The following is a 17,418-nucleotide window of genomic DNA, read 5'->3' on the forward strand; positions in this document are numbered from 1 at the left end:
TTATCCTCTATGTTACTCAATATATTCCTCACTCACTGTAGGCAAACTGGATACCTCACGCCCATAGGAAAATTTTTCCCAGCTCCATGCTTCTTATTTTTTTTTACAACACCTATTTCCCAAACTTCAGAGTCTTCTCTGAAGCAACTGAAGTAGCTTCTTTTTCTCTGAAATATGCACTACATTGCAGTCCATGGTAATTTTTGTGTTTAAAGCTGAGACAAAGCTTTTGAAACAAACAATTATTCATATATTAATTATGTGTGCTCATGTGTTATCATTGGGTCTGTATTTTAAGTTCAAGAAGGGTGATTTCTGCCAACTTTAACACAGAACTTTATTGAAACACAAACAACACTCAAATAGATAGATATACAGTAGAACAGTAATCAGAAGGGTTGCTTATTTATGAATGCTCAGTTCACTATAAGCTCAAATACTGAACATCACAATTTGGACAAGGCAAATATAAACAAATATGTTTTCAGCTCTAATATTCATTTGGCATCAGAAAAATACTCCAGCTTACAGACAAAGTTGGACAAAGTTAGTGTCAGCATTAAACATATACACTGCAACACAGAACCAACTGTCAAAACCAAAGCATTAATCAAGGATCATAACCCAGGAACATAAAGACAATCTGAGGCCAGTGATTAACCATTACTAATTTTCTTGGTCCCCTTTAGGGTCATTTTGACCATCTGTTTTGCCTTGCAGTTCCTTAGCAAATTTCTCAACTTTGTGGAATGCAGAAATAAGCGGCTCAAGATCGAAATCATCATCACAGAACATTGTTTCTTTTTTGATATTGTTGCCAATATTCTCAAATATTGCAAGAACAATTTGAATATTGTCATTTGTCTCGTCCCTGTGAAAAAGGCCCATAAATTCTGACACTGCTTCATCACTGAGTAGTTCTTTTGTCATGACAAGATTTTCAGACAAATTCAGTAGCATTTTCAAAACATGAAACCTTGTTTTGGTATTACCTGTAGCTAATAAAGAGAGAAACCCAGACATATAATTGGCAACCAGTGTGTGATAGTCAGTAGTAGTAGTGAGATGTCTAATCATCCTTATTCCAGACAGCTGTTCCGGGGAATCCAAACTACAAGTAAGGGTTTCCTCACACACTTTACATACGTATGTCTGAATCATGTTTAGATTTGGATAAGTTGGGGCCATGCGAATCATATTTTCCAAAAACCTTGTTCTAACTCGGGAGGATGGATAATTGAGCAAGGCTTCAATAAGTGAGACAACACCAGAATCCCGAATGAAATCTCGGGTAAATTGAGAAGCACTTCTCATACCCATTGCAATTTTAGATATTTCATGAATAAAAGGATCCCGATTTCTATCCATTAATAAAAGGAGTTCTTCAAACTCCTCAGAACCAATTTTCAGCTCACATTGTATGCAGCTGCAGGACCAATTCTCAGGCTCTGCACTCTCCTTGGCCCTAAGATGCTCTCGAATTTCCTGGACTGACCGGTAGGAAGGATCATACTGAAATGGGAACTCAGGGTCAGGCTGATCAGGTTGAAGCAAAGATTCCTGATCTTCCCCTTCTGGGCTAAGTACCGTGTTCCTAGGTTTGCCCCCAAACATTTCACAGAATAAAGATGCTGCCTCTTTTGGAAATCTAAAGGGGCTTATAGATGGGAAACCGACCCTACCCCATGGACCAGGCTTGAACTTAACAGTGACCTCCTCCCAGCTCTGGGGCCTGCGTGAAGGATCAGGCTCCTGTTCAACTGAACACGTGGATGTGCAAACGGCCCTGAACACGGGGCTAGGATTTGACTCAAAATGGGCCTCATCTCCTGCCCAGAACCAGGACCCCACTATGGCCTCATCTTCATCATCTAGTGTCCTGGACTCACAGTTGGTTCCATTGTCACTCCGGTTATCCACCTCATCTTCAGCCTCAAACCAAGACCCAACAATGACCCCTTCCTCATTTTCTGGCTTTGACTCACAGGTGGCCACAGTTCCTGTTTCCTCAATGGCCTTGTCTCCAGACCAGAACCAGGACTCAACAATCATCTCTTCATCATCCTCTGGTTTGGATACACAGCATATCCCTGCTTCCGCACTGACTACTTTTCCAGCCCAGAACCAGGACCCAAAAATGGTTTCCTCTTCAGTCTCTGACTCCATCTCCTCTACGGCCTGAGACCCAGCCTCTATACTGGCTTCTCCTTCAGGCCAGAACCAGGACCCAACAGTGATTTCTTCCTCCTCAGTCCCAGGCTTTGACTCAAAGCCAGCTCCTGCCACTGCCTCTAGACTGGCCTTTTCTTCCCAGAACCAGGACCCAATAACGACTTCTTCCTCTTCAGCTTTAGTACTGGATTTGCTGCAAGACCCAGCCTCTCTTCTAATGATCTCTTCCCTGGCCCCAAACCAGGACCCACCAATACCTTCTTTCTCAGCTGCTCGCCTGTCTTCTCTAGTCTCAGCAGCTGGCTCTAGTCTGTCCTCTTCTCCAGCCCAGAACCAAGAACCAATAATGTCATTTTCCTCAGCTTCTGGCCTGGACTCTTCTCTGTGAGTAGCCTCTGAAATGGCTTCATCTTTCCAGAACCAGGAATTGATCATGGTCTCCTCTTCTGTCAGTAGCTTGGCCTCTTCTCCAGTCCCATCTATATTACTCTCTTCTGCAGCCCATAACCAGGGCCCTGTAATGGCCTCTGGCTCTGTGTATTTTCTGGACCAGAACCATGAATTGACAGTGTCCTCTTCCTCCTCTGGCCTAGACTTCCAACTTCCTCCATTGGCAGGATACATACAAGGTTCTTTTCCTGCCCAGAAGCAAGATCTATTACTAGTCTCCTCAGCCCCTGCCATAAACCCACATCTGACACCAGTCCCATGCTTCATACTGACCTCTTCTTTGGCCCCCAAACATGATGATATAATGGCCTCTTCCTTGTCCTCCAGGCTAGACTTGCTGTTGACATCATCCTCCACACAAGCTTCTACTCTGGTCCAAAACCAGGACCCAATAATGGGCTCCTCCTCCTCAGCCCCTTGCATGGTGTCACAGCTAGCTTCAGCCCCACAATCCCTATAGGTCTGGTTTTCAGCCCAAAACCAGGACCCAAATATTGTCTCTTCTTCAGCTCCTGGTCTGGCCTCTTCTCCAATCCCAGCCTCTATATCAGCATGTTCTCCAGACCAAAACCAGGAACCAATGACCTCTTCTTCCTCAGACCTTGGCCTGGACTCACAGCTGACCCCAATACCAGATTCCACACTGGCCTCATCAATGACCCAGAACCAAGACCCAAAAATGGTCTCTTCCTCAGCCTCTTGATTGACTTCTTCACCAGCCCAGAACCAGGAACCAATAATGACCTGTTCATCATCAGCTGCTAGTAAAGATTCAGACGTGGCCTCAGCCCCAGTTTTCATACTGGTCTTTTCCCCAGCCCCAAATAAGGAATCACCAATAGGCTCCCCCTCAGTCCTTGGTTTGGATTTGCTGGCCCCAGTCCCCATACTGACCCCTTCTTCAGTCCAGAACCAACTCCCAATTATGGACTCATCCTCCACTTGTGGACTGAACTCAGTGCTGGCTTCATCTGCCACACTGGACTCGTCTGTAGCCCAGAACCAGGTCCCAATGAGGGCTTCCTCCTCTGACCTAACTTCTTGCTTGGCCCTGGCTCGGGCCTTGGTTTTGGCTTCTTTCTTTGCCATTGCTCTGGACCTGGCCTCTTTCTTGATCATGGGCCTTGAAAAGGTATTAGCATTTTCTTCAGGCCAGAACCAGGACTCTTTTTTAATCACATCTATAGACCCAGGCATGAAATCAATGCAAGCTTCTCGCTTGGCCCTATGCCTGGCCCTGGTATTGGCCTCCTTCCCAGCTCTGGTTTTGGACCTGAATTTGGCCTCCTCTCCAGCCCAGAACCAAGACTCCATATGGTCTTCACGCTCAGACCCAGAACTGGGTTCAACATAGACTTCTTTCTTGGCCCTAAACCTGGACCTGCTATTGGGATCTTCCCTGGGCCCAGACCAGGTATTGGTTTTGTCTCTGGCCCAGAACCAGGATGTTGTAACAGACTCATCCTCAGAACCAGAACTAGATGCAATATAGAGCTCCTGGTTAGTTTGGGACCTAGACATGGTATTAGCCTCTTGATTAGCCATGTGCCTGGATCTGGTACTGTCTTTTACCCTGTTCCTAGGATGACATCTTTCAGCGACCTCATCTCCACTCCAGAGCAAGGAACTCACAGAAGATTTTTCTGCCCATTGGAAATCAGAATTAGGAGAGGCTTCTTGTTTGGATGTAGACCTAGGACAGCACCAGGACCCCATATTGGTCTCCTCCTCTGACCTGAAAGAAGGCTGGAATCCTGCTTGGTAATGAGCCTTTCTTCCAGGAAAGCTCTCAGTGTCTGTATTAACCAGTTCTCTATCCTCACACATGTACTTCGTTTTAGCAACCAACACAGAATCAGTACCAACAAGTGGAGAGGCTATAACATTAGTCTGGGAGTTTCTCTCTGTCTTAGACATTCTTTCAGCACCAAACTCGGTCTGAGCCCACATCTGGGCTTCATCCTTAAATTGTGAAGCAGGTATTGCCTTGGCCTTACTCTTAGGACGTGCCCCACCCACTGCACTTGTCTCAACTTTGGTGCTTCCTCCCGGCATAATCTTGGACTTATTCTTTGTCTTTGTCCCAGGCATTATCTGGGCCTGGGTCCTAACCTTGGGTCTGACCACCAGAGGGACTTCATTCTCTCCCTCAGCCCCAGGCATAACCTCTTCCCCAGGCTTCTTTTCAGGCTTGGCCTGGGCACTAGGTACAACCTCTGCTCCAGTCATGGTACAAGTTACAAAGAAAGTCCAGTAATATACTCCACCCCCAGTCTAAACCTCAACCACAGACCTGTCACAGGTTTGTTTCTACACACTCTGATCTTTAAGTGATAGAAGATATGAGCTTGGAAACAAGAGTTGGAGTCAATATCCAGACCAGTAGTCAATCAATCAGCCACCCTCCAAAACAAAGTCTCAGTCAATAACTCAGTAACACAGATAGAGTGTAGAACCAAGCTTGAGGAAGACAGATATTTCCTGGATGGGTGCAGACCTGTTGAGGGTGGTTGTCAGCGGCAACTCCACCACCAGCAGAGCAGCCACTGGAGGTGGATCTAGAGAGAGAGAATGAAATGGGGCTTTGAGTCTCTTCCAGTTGTGTCGCCCCATGCAGAGACGTACACAGTGAGACTGATGTTGAATGCTAGGTGGGACAGCTGGGCTTTGAGAAAGTCTCTCTGGCTGGCTACCTGCTATAAAACAGGTCCAGCAATGGTGGGAACGTGTGTTGGCAATGGGAGGGGCTGAGAAGCCCGTAGATTGGATCCTAATCACTCCCAAACGCATGCTGGTCTCCACTACCCAACCCAAAAGTATACCCGCTTTCATACCAACCTTCACCGATGTGGTGCAGTTTCCCCCTCCTTTTCTTGTGCAAGTGGTGTCAAGCCCCACAGCTGACAGAAGGGGGTCCTACAGACAAGTAAACATACAGGAGAGAATGGGGTCTGAGTACTTGGTAGATAGGCAGGTACTCTGGCCTCTGTGACAAATCTCTCTCTTCCCATTCAAGGGTTCAATGTGTCTATTGTTTCCTGTCTCCTGGTCCCAGCTCTCAGGTCTTTTCTGAGTCACAACCCAACCTACATCTATCTCCTGTCTCCTGCAACAAATAAAAAAGATGCTGGCACGGTGCAAACCCAGCAGAGCAGAAGTAGGTCTACACCCACTGGGCTCAAAGCCACCTGCCTTACTCTCTCTCTCCAGCTGTCCCCTGCATCGCTCCCTCCCCCTCCTCACCAACCTCCAGAGGTGTGAGCCAGACTCCTCTCTCTTGCCTTTCTTGCAGAACTGACCAGCCTTGAAGCAGGCCTATGGACAAACAGATGAAAAGGTAAGACAGTCAGGAAATGAGGGGTGGCAGACCAACACCAAGGATAAGAGTCCCCATATTATTAGTATCTGTCTTTCAACATTCAGGGTTTTGCTGGTGGCATATTCTCGTTTCATTTAGGCCCTACTTCAAGGTTCCAGAGATAACAACTCCTTCTCTTGACGTCATACTCTTGCCATTATTCCCTTCTCCAATTCTGAGGATTCACCACTAGGTGCGCCACATCCCCTGGGCTCTGCGCAGCATAAAATGGGGGAAGGGCGCCGCATATTCTAGAAAACAGGTTGTGAATTGGTACTTGTCAATATGTCTCCCTCATCACCCCCACCTGCAAAGCCCACCCTTTCATGCCCCCAGATTAGGACGGTGGAGGAGGCAGGTGGGGATGGAAGGCGGGAGAAGCGCCTGGAAGACCTTTAGAGAAGGAAAGATTAGGAGGTGCGCCTGGATGCCTGACCTGCTCTGGTCGCAGTCCCCCACCCCGATTCTGGTCCCCGTTAAATGTTTGGCACCCAACCCCCCATCCCCACACAACTCTGGGATTCCAGGCTGTATTCCTCGTCCTGCTTTATCTCAAGCCTCTCCTCTACAGAGGCTCAGTGTGGCCTGTCAGAATGCGCAAGACTTACCGCGCAGACAGAAGACTTTGACATCAACCTGGAGCCTGTGGGACGGCACCCAGGACAGGGGCCCCACAGGCCCCTTTCCGGAATCAGGGTCCGGAGTAGGGAACGTGGCCCACCTCCCGCGGGCTGGGCGCAGAGCTGGGATGCCCCCGAATGGCCTCCCTGGGCGAACCCCATAAGGGCTCCCGCTCCGCCATTTCTCCTGCAGGAGCCTACCCCCAGCCCTCTCTGGGCACAGACACCGTCGAGGGCGGGGCGCGGGCGCCTGCAAAGCTGGCTGGGAAGCGGTCAGCGCGGTTCTCCTCCAGAGGATCTCACGGTGCTTCCCGAGTCAGCCCCTCAGCCCTTGGCCCAGCCCGGCCTGGCCCGCACCAGCCACCGCCTCCTCATCGCCAGGGGTCTCCGGCATTGCGCACCTCTCTCCAGCGCCTGGCTCCGACCGGATCGTCTCCTTGTTGCCAGGCTGCCAGGGTCTGCGCAGCAGGCTGCCAGCCGGGACACCCTGGCAGACCACCCCCCGCACGCTGGTCCCCCTACTCACGCACCCCCAACTTGCCTGCAGAGGCCCAGGGCCCAGGTCGTCGGCCTCCCCCTCCTCGCCTCAGCTCTCCTCTGGCAGCTCCTCACTTGGATGCCCACCGCTTTCCCCGCGTTCCGAATGGCAAAGAGGCGTCCCGCCCCCCACGCCTCTGCAGCAAAGTAGGCAGGGGCTGCGCAGGATGCGGCAAGAACCGCTCGCCGCAAGGGTGTCGGGAGAGGGGGGCGGAGGGATACGGCGCGAAAGGCTGAACGCCCCCTCCCCGGCCCACCGTAGTTCCGACCCAGAGGTGGGCGGGGCCACGACGAGCTCCAGCCTGGACGTGCGTGTTGGCACCAGGCTGCGTCAGGAGGCCCTCGCGGACCCTGACGTGGCGACCACCACCATATTTCTCGCGCTAATACAATATGTGGGACCAGCGGGCGGCTGGGGACCAGGGCGGGGGACAGGATGGGGAGGTCGGGAAGAGCCGCACTGGAGGGAGCAGCGGATGGATACCAAGCCGCCCCTTGCTGTGCCTGCACCCCCTCCCAACCCTCCCCCGACAAGGACTGCTGGGTGTCTGCCCCCTCCCTCTCCCCAGTCTCCTCACCCCACTTCCTGTATGCTAATGGGAGATCGGGTGTCAGCACTGCAGTCTGGGAGGGGAGAGGCGATTTCAGGCCATGTAGGCCCGGGACTCTAGGGTGGTCCTGAGCGTTTCTTTCCCTGCTTGATAGAGCCAGGCGGGGGATCGAGGTACACCTGCTCTTAAGTGGACTGCAGGGCAAGGGGCTCCCATCAAGCCCTCGCCACTGCTCCTTCCGTAAAAGAAGGTAGAGCTAGACCTCTAACCCTAGGAAACCAACCACTGGTCTGCACCAGACCCATTTCTTTATGCGACACCACTTTTTTTTTTTCTCATTTCAAATGCTGGCTCACGTTGGCATTATGCCATCCCCACAGTTACCCCCAAAAGAGAGCCTTTCCCTGTCAGGACGCACAGGAGGTCATAACAGTGCTCCCTGCTTGATGGTACCAGGTAGGGAAGATCCTGGCTCCTCGTCGGTCCCCTGTCAGGTCTTCTCTTGCCATGACATTTGGGAGTGGAGAAATGTGGCTGGTATTCGAACCAGCTTGGATCTCAGCCACCTGTCATAACTACCTGCTACTTCAGCAGTCATTGTCAGGAGAGGATCCTGAGAATGACCTCCCCTCCCCTCACCGTGGCTCCTTTTGAAGCCTCTCCTTTCACCCCTACATCCATCCTTTACTCTTGAGCCCCTCTTTTCCCTGCTTCCTGCATGGGACAGACAGAGCCATGCGGTTAAACACCAAGTTGCTGTGGTTACTGCTGTCCATTTGAAAACTACCTTCATTGTGTCTGGCAGGTGACGGTCCCCTAAAGATGTCCATGCCCTGTTCTCCAGAACATGTACCATTTTATATTACCTGGCAAAGGAGCATTAAGATTTCTAATTAGCGGAATTTAAGAGTATGCTGCAGTAACTTGGCCAGTGTAATTGCAAGGGTACTGTAGATGTGGAAGAAGGAGGCAGGGACTCAATGTCAGATTGAAGCAGCATGAGAAAGTCTACACTGGCCATTCTTGGCTTCGAAGATGGAAGGAAGCCAAGATCCAAGAAATACAGGCTGTCTCCAGAACCTGGAAAAGACAAACAGATTCTTACCTAGAAATCCCAGAGGGATAGCTGCTCTGGCAACATCTTTATTTTAGTGTGGTGAAACCTTTGCAGATTTCCAACCTCCAGGACTGTACGATAATAATACATTTGTATTATTTTAAGCCATTCTATGTGTGGCAATTGATTACAAGGTAGCAGCACCAGACCTATCTGGTTTAACTTTTAAGTAACAAAGTTGTGCCCTGTCTTTCCCTTGCCAGGAATCTTCAGATCATGTTACCTGATCAGCATTCCCAGATGATCCAAGCGTGCAATCGGAGGGAGAATGTTAAGTGTTTGGAATGAGGAACAGTACTGAATTAAGAAGTGGACACTGCATGACAGGGTCCAGTCAAATCATGCCTCCCAGTATCACCTCATTGTCTGATCCAGTGCCATCACGCCTCAATACTATATGCTCATGAAAACCTGACCCAGCTCCCATCTCAGGGAGACCCTGTTTTGGGAACTATCCCTGGTGTTCTCATTACTTTGTTACAAGTAATAAATCCCCTTAATAAATCCTTGCTTGTGGTCAGGGGGTGGAGGTCAGGCAGCTGAATCCACCCATTATGTTTGTTGGTAACAATAGCAGCAGTAGGAAGAGAATACACTCACCATCCTGATGAAAGCTATTCCCCTTGCCTTTCTTTACCTGCTCTTCCATCTCTGAGAAATATTTTAGGGCTCATCTCACCAATACAGCCACCAATCCCCTTCACTGTTTTATAAGTATGTCCAAAATTACACTAGTACAAGCTTCTCTCGTAATTCTGGAGTGCTAGAATCTTTTTTCCAAGATATTTACCGACAGTGGAATGTTCCTACCAAAAGGTAACAAATTTTGCTGTGTGAGACTTTAAAATGTGTGTTGGACAATTTGTTGTCAGTTCTCTTAGAAAACACGGTCTTGTATTGGTTAACATGTATTGAAGTGATAAAGGCCCTAATTTAAGCTTTTCATGTGTTAGCTTTTTCTGTATATGTATCAAATAGATTATCTTTAAAGTCTTTGAACAAATAAAAGATTGAAATAAGATATTCTGAGTGCTAAGCCCTATTTCTTTCCTCCTATAATTAATTCCAGTTCAATAAATTGCAACAGTCATCTTTGTACTCCTCAGTGCTTATACTAGCACCTGTGTAAACCTGACTTACCCCTGAAATCTAAATATCAGAGTCAAATAATAAGCATTAAGTCTGATACAGATGCAGTTAGCTCTGAAGAGTCCATGGTAACTGGGGACTGGTGCAGACCTTCAGCACAGTGCAGTCACCCCATGGAAAAGTGGCCATATTGTTCGCCATGCAGGTATTAGTCCTCACTTCTTCTCACTGGGCAAGGCCTCCCGACCTGGAACTCCAGCAGAACTACCCTGCATCCACCTAAACACTTCAATTAGAGGTGGCTCAGCATTTCTCCAAGTAGGAAATCCCAGAGTCAATTCACAACCCTTCCACCACTGCAGCTGCAGTGGTATCACCCTAACTACCCTCGGGCTGGGGAAGGAACAAAGGGCCTAGTTGTTGTGTTGGCAATTCCAGTACACTGCAGCCACCATATGGAAAGGAGTCCAGTCCCTCTTCCCTGGGAGTTCTCATCCCCCATTCTTTACCAGGCAGAGTCCCAGGCTCACAACTGCAAAACAGCTGTCCCACCCACTGCTGAGCATACCCGCTGGTAGTGGCTCTGAGTTTCCCTTGGAAGAAGTTCCTGGAGGCAACCAACAGCCCCTCTGCTTCTGCCACAGTGCAGTTCTGCCCCTGCTACCCTCAGTCAAGGGAAGAAACAAAGGGCTTGAGGGCTTCACACAAGCTTATAGCATACCACAGTCACCACGTGGGGAGGAGCCCAGTCTCTCCTCCCTGTGAGCCCTGGACACCCGGTTCCCCAACAAGCAGAGCCCCTACCTCACGACAGCAGTGCAGCTGATCTAGCCCCTGGCTGAACACTCCCAGTAGCAGCAGCTCTGTGTTTCTTGGAGGTAAATCTCCTAGGGGTAACTGAAAGCCCCTCTGCCACTGCCTCTGCAGTGGAACTGCTCTTTCTGCCCTCAAACTGGGGAAGGAGTAAAGATCCTGAGTGCTTTATCCACAGCTCCAGCAAGCTGCAGTTGCTTTAAAGAGAGGAGGCCAGTCTGTCTCCCACAGGTCCTACCCACCCCTCTTGCTCATCACTTCAGGGCCCCTCCAGGTTGGGCCCATAGTGCAGCCCCCCAATCCTGGGCCAATCACATTGACTGATCACAGCTCTACATGTCTCTGGGGTAGCATCCCAGGAGACAAGTGAAAGACTCTAGGACACAACCATAGCTAAGGTCCCTCCCTCTTCTGTCTCCAAACTGGGGAGGGAATGTAAAGCCTGAGATCACCCCAGAGCCATAGTGTACATCCTGGGAATGCCGAGTTGAGATCTGCAGCCAGCACTCAAGTGGAAGAGGAGCCAATATTTTCAGAGCATTGAGAGGGACACGGTTGCAAACATACAGAAATACAGAGAAGCCACATGACTAAGCAAGAGCCTACCTACTGACCATTATGCTTAAGTGCCACATTCTAGATCACATCCCAAAACTTCAACACCAAAAATACTTTTTGAACATACTCCCCTGTGAAACCAAAGATAAGAATTCAGTTACAAATAAAGTCATTGCATGAAGCCACAGCCCTCTGAAAACATCAAGAAAAGAAGTCTACTGACTGTACTCAATTTACATAGTTAAAGGAACACCTGCACACACAGATGAGAAAAAAATAATGTAAGAACTCTGGCAACTCAAAAGGCCAAAGCGTCTGCTTTCCTCCAAATGACTGCCCACACTAGTTCTCCAGCAAAAGTTCTTAACTGAGATGAGAGAGCTAAAAAAAACATAAATAGAATTCAGAATATGAACAGAAGTGAAGAACACCAAGATTTAGGATCTCATTGAAACCCAATTCAAGGAAGCTAAGCATCACAGGAAAGGATATACAGATGCTTAGAGTCAAATTAGTATAAAAAAGAACAAAACCGACCTGATAAGAGCTGAAAAACACACTACAAGAATTTCCAATCACAAGTATTATAATGCAATCCAATCACAAGTATTAATAACGGAATAGAACAAGGTGAGGAAAGAATCTCAGAGCCTGAAGACTGGCCCTCTAAAATAAGACAGTCAAACGAAAATAAAGACAAAAGAATTGAAAGGAAAACACAAAACTACAAGAAATATAAGATTATGTAAAGAGCCAAATTTATGACTCATTGGCATCCCTGAAAAAGATAGGGAGAAAGCAAACAACTTGTAAAACGTATTTCAGGAAATCATCCATGAAGACTTCCCCAAACTTGCTAGAGAGGCCAATATTCGAATTCAGGAAATTCAGAGAACCTCTGCAAGATTCTACACAAGAAGATCATCCCCAAGACACACAATCATCAGATTCTCCAAGATCAAAATGTAAGAAAATATGTTAAAGGCAGCTAGAGAGAAGAGCCGGTCACCTAAAAAGGGAACCCCATCAGGCTAAGAGTGGGCCTTTTGATAGAAACCCTTCAAACCAGAAGAGATTGGGTACTATATTCAACATTCTTAAAGAAAAGAAATTCCAACCCAGAATTTTATATCTGGCCAAATTAAGCTTAATAAGTAAAGGAAAAATAAGATCGTTTTCAGACAAATAAATGCTGAGGTAATTCATTACCACCAGACCTGCCTTATGAGAGCTCCTGAAGGAAGCGCTAAGAATGAAAAGGAAAGGCTTTTACCAGCCACTGCAAAAACACATTTAAGTACACAGACCAGTGACACTATAAAGCAACCACATAAACAAGTCTGCATAATAACCAGCTAACATCATGATGTCATGACAGGATCAAATCCATACACATCAATATTAAACTTGAATGTAAACAGGCTAAATGCCCTCAATTAAAAGGCACAGGGCCAGACACGGTGGCTGACGCCTATAATCCCAGCACTTTGGGAGGCTGAGGTGAGTGGATCATGAGGTCAAGAGATTGAGACCATCCTGGTCAACATCATGAAACCCCGTCTCTACTAAAAATACAAAAATTAGTTGGGCATGGTGGTGCACGCCTGTAGTCCCAGCTACTCGGGAGGCTGAGGCAGGAGAATTGCTTGAATCCAGAAGGCGGAGGTTGCAGTGAGCCGAGATTGTGCCATTGCACTCCAGCCTGGGTAGCAAGAGTGAAACTCCGTCTTAAATAAATAAATAAATAAATAAATAAATAAATAAATAAAAGGCACAGAGTGGCAAGATGGATGAAGAAGCAAGACCCAATGGTATGCTGACTTCAAAAGACCCATCTTACATGTAATGACACCCATAAGCTCAAAATAAGGAAAAGAGAAAAATCTACCAAGCAAATGGAAAACAGAAAAAAGCAGAGGTTACAATTAATTTCAGACAAAATAGACATTAAACCAACAAAAATATAAAAGACAAAGAAGGTCTTTTATTGAATCCATAATGATAAAAGATTCAATTCAACATGAAAACCTAACTATTCTAAATAAAAGCACTCAACACAGGAGCACCAAGATTCATTAAAACAGTTCTTAGAGACCTACAAAGAGACTTAGATTCCTACACAATAATAGTGGGAGACTTCAACACCACACTGACAGTATCAGATAGATCATCAAGGCAGAAAATTAGCAAAGGTATTCAGGACCTGAACTTAGCATTTGATCAAATGGATCTAACAGATATCTGCAGAACTCTCCATCCAAAAACAGCAGAATATACATTCTTCTCATTGCCACATGCCACATGCTCTAAAATTGACCACACAATTGAACATAAAACAATCCTTAGCAAATTCAAAAAACCTGAAATCGTATCAACCACACTTACAGACCACAGCATAATTAAAATAGTATTCAATGCAAAGAAAATTGCTCAAAACCATTCATTTACATGGAAATTAAACAACCTGCTCCTGAATGAATTTTGAATAAATAATGACTTCTGGGTAAAGAAGTTCCTTGAAACTAATGAGAACAATGATACAACAAACCAGAATCTGTGAGACGTGGCTAAGGCAGTGTTAAGAGGGAAATTTATAGCACAAAACACCCACATCAAAATCTTAGAAAAATCTCAAATTAACAACCCAACATCACAACTAGAAGAAATAGAGAAGTAAGAGCAAACGAAGCACAAAGCTAGCAGAAGACCAGAAAAAGCCAAAATCAGAGGTGAACTGAAACAGACTGAGACATGAAAAACCATAAAAAATAATCAGTGAATCCAGTAGTTGCTGCTTTCAAAAAATCAGTAAGACAGAGAGACTGCTAGTTAGACCAATAAAGAAGAAAAGACAGATAATCTAAACAATTAGAAATGACAAAGGAGATATTACCATTAACCCCACAGAAATACAAATAACCATCAGAGACTATTATGAACACCCCTATGCACAAAAGCTAGAAAATTCAGAGGAAATGGATAAATTCTTGAACACATACATTTTTTCAGGACTGAACCAGGAGGAAACTGAATCTCTGAACAGACCAATAATGAACTCCAAAACTGAATCAGTAATAAATAGCCTACAATAAACAAAAGCCCAGGACCAGATTGATTCACAGCCAAATTCTATCAGATGTACAAAGAAGAGCTGGTACCATTCCTACTGAAACTATTGCAAAACAATTGAGGAGGAGGGACTCCTCCCCAAGTCATCCTTTGAGACCAGCATCATCCTGATACAAAAATGTGGCAGACACATGACAAAAAAGAGAAATTTTCAGGTCAATATCCTTGATGAACACAGCTGCAAAAATCCTCAGTAAAATACTAGCAAACATCAACACGTAAAAAACCTAATCCACAATAATCAAGTAGGCTTTATTCCTGGGATGCAAGGTTGGTTCAACATATGCTAATCAATAAATGTGATTCATCACATAAACAAAATTAAAGACAAAAACTACATGATTTTACCAATAGATGCAGAAAAGTCTTTTGATAAAATTCAACACCTCTTCATGTTAGACAACTTCAAAAAACTAGGCATTGAAGGACCATATGGCAAAATGGTAAGAGCCGGCTATGACAAACCCACAGCTAACATCACAGTGAATGGGCAAAAGCTAAAAGTATTCCCCTTGAAAATGGCACAAAGCAAGGATGCCCTCTTTCAACACTCTTATTCAATATAGTACTGGAAATTCTGGGCAAAGCAATCAGACAAGAAAAAGAAATGAAAGGCATACAAATAGGACAAGAGGAAGTCAAACTACCCCTGTTTGCAAACAACATAATTCTATATTTAGAAAACCCTATTGTCTCTGACCAAAAGCTCCTTGAGCTGATAAACAACTTTAGCAAAGTTTCAGGATACAAAATCATAGAAAAATCAGTAGCATTCCTGTGTACCAACAATATCCAAGCTGAGAGCCAAACCAGGAACATAATCCCATTCACAATGGCCACAAAAAGAATAAAATACCTAGGAATACAGCTAACCAGGGAGGTGAAAGATCTTTACAATGAGAATTATAAAACACTACTCCAAGAAATCAGAGATGATACAAACAAATGGTAAAATACTCCATGCTCATAGACAGAATCAATATTGATAAAATGGCCATAAAGCCCAAAGCAATTTACAGATTCAGTGCTATTACTATTTAACTATCATTGAGATTCTTCACAAAACTAGGCAAAAACTATTTTAAAATTCATATGGAACCAAAAAAGAGCTTGAATAGCAAAGGCAATTCTAAGAAAAAAGAATAAGGCTGGAGGTATCATGTTACCCAACTTCAAACTACCCTACAGGGCTATAATAAGCAAAACAGGATGGTACTGGTACAAAAACAGATAGACCAATGAAACAGAATAGAGAGCCCAGAAATAACTCCACACACCTATAATTATCTGATCTTTGAAAGAACTGACAAAAACATGCAATGGGAAAAGGATTTCCTATTCAATAAATGGTGCTAGGGTAACTGGCTAGCCATATGCAGAAGACTGAAACTGAATCCATTCCTTATATCATATACAAAAATCAAGTCAAGATTGATTAAAGACTTAAATGTAAGACCCAAAACTAATCCTGGAAGATAACCTAGGAAATACCATTCTGTCCACAGAAACGGGCAAAGATTTCATGACAAAGGAACTTAAACAAATTTACAAACAAAAAACAAACAACCCCATTAAAAAGTGGGCATAGGACACGAATAGACACTAAGACATACATGTGGCCAACAAACACATGAAAAAATGCTGAACATCATGAATCATTGGAGAAATGCAAATCAAAACCAAAATGAGATACCATCTCACACCAGTCAAAATGGCTATTATTTAAAAATCCAAAATATAACAAATGCTGGCAAGGTTTCAGAGAAAAGGGAACACTTATACACTGCTGGTGGGAGGGTAAATCAGTTCAGCCATTGTGGAAAGCAGTGTGGTGATTCTTCAAAGAACTAAAAACAGAATGACCATTTGACCCAACAATCTCATTATTGAGTATATACCTAAAGGAATATAAATTGTTCTACCATAAAGACACATGCATGCATTTATTCATTGCAGCACTATTCACAATAAGGAAAGACATGTAGTCAATCTAAACACTCATCAGTGGTACACTGGATAAAGAAAACGTGGTAAATATATACCAGGGAATACTATGCAGCCATAAGAATGAAGAAGATTCTGTATTTTGCTTAGTACTTGGGTGACAAAATTATCTGTATACCAAACCCCTGTGGTGCAGGCTTACCTATATAATAAACCTGTATATGTATCCTTAAACCTAAAATAAAAGACAAAAAACAAAAGAAAATTCTATGAAATACTCAAAAGGAAATGCTAGAAATTTAAAGCACTGTAACTGGAATGAAGAATATCTCTAAAAAATTCTTTCATCAGTGGATTGGACAGTCAAGGAAAGAATCGATGAGCTTGAAAGTATATCAGTAGAAAGCCCTCAAATTGACAAGAATAGAAAGGAAGGAAAAACACGGAAAAGAATATCAAAGAATTATGGGATAATTACAAAAGTTGTAACACAGAGATAATGGTGATACCAGAAGGGGAAGAAAGAAAGAAACAACAGTTTGAAGTAATAATGGCTGAAACTTTTGTAAATTGAATGACAGATGCTGTCTTGTTCTGTTTACTGCTGCTATAACAGACTATCACTGACTGGGTAATCTGTAAAGAAAACGAATTTATTTGTTTCATGGTTCTGGAGGCTGAGAAGTCTAAATTCAAAAGGTTGAATCTGGTGAAGGTCTTCTTGCTGCATCGTAACAGTATGGAAGGGCAACTCAGCATTTGAGAAAAAGAAAAAGGGGGGCTAACTTCTGCAATAACTAACCCATTCCCTCCATAATGGCATTAATCCACTCATGATGGTGAAGGCCTCACAACCTAATTACCTCCTAAAGGTCCCAAATCCCAACAGTTTTATATTTGCAATAAAATTTCAACATGAATTTTGGAGGAGACATTCAGATGAGATTGAATGCATTCAGGGTAGTATGGCCGCAGAAAGAGGAGGCATTCAATCCATAGCAGATGCCAAACCACAAATCCAAGAAGCTCAGGGAACACTAAGCAGAATTTAACCAAAAAAAGATCTACACATAGGCATAT

The 17,418-nt window shown here is 44.9% G+C and overlaps 1 protein-coding gene across 6 annotated transcripts in view; it reads right to left on the bottom strand.

Annotated features, from left to right (window-relative positions):
- Window positions 1–312: 312 nt before the first annotated feature.
- The window catches only part of GPRASP1 (G protein-coupled receptor associated sorting protein 1), a 42,133-nt gene continuing 25,027 nt past the window's right edge, over window positions 313–17,418 (bottom strand). For 2 of the 6 annotated variants that reach the window (XM_039463960.2, XM_039463964.2), the window contains exons 3-5: window positions 5,870–5,937; window positions 5,461–5,538; window positions 313–5,180 (exon numbers count right to left, since the gene is read on the bottom strand). In XM_039463960.2, coding sequence (XP_039319894.2) covers window positions 667–4,851 — 4,185 coding nt within the window. In that variant the 5' untranslated portion in view covers window positions 4,852–5,180; window positions 5,461–5,538; window positions 5,870–5,937 and the 3' untranslated portion in view covers window positions 313–666. Of the gene's footprint in view, window positions 5,181–5,460; window positions 5,539–5,869; window positions 5,938–6,588; window positions 7,092–7,130; window positions 7,654–8,554; window positions 8,769–17,418 lie in introns of those variants that run through there. The other 4 variants (XM_074392046.1, XM_003944284.3, XM_074392047.1 and 1 more) reach the window with 4 other exon arrangements.

The sequence above is a fragment of the Saimiri boliviensis genome, chromosome X, assembly GCF_048565385.1.
Source record: "Saimiri boliviensis isolate mSaiBol1 chromosome X, mSaiBol1.pri, whole genome shotgun sequence".
Lineage (NCBI taxonomy): Eukaryota > Metazoa > Chordata > Mammalia > Primates > Cebidae > Saimiri > Saimiri boliviensis.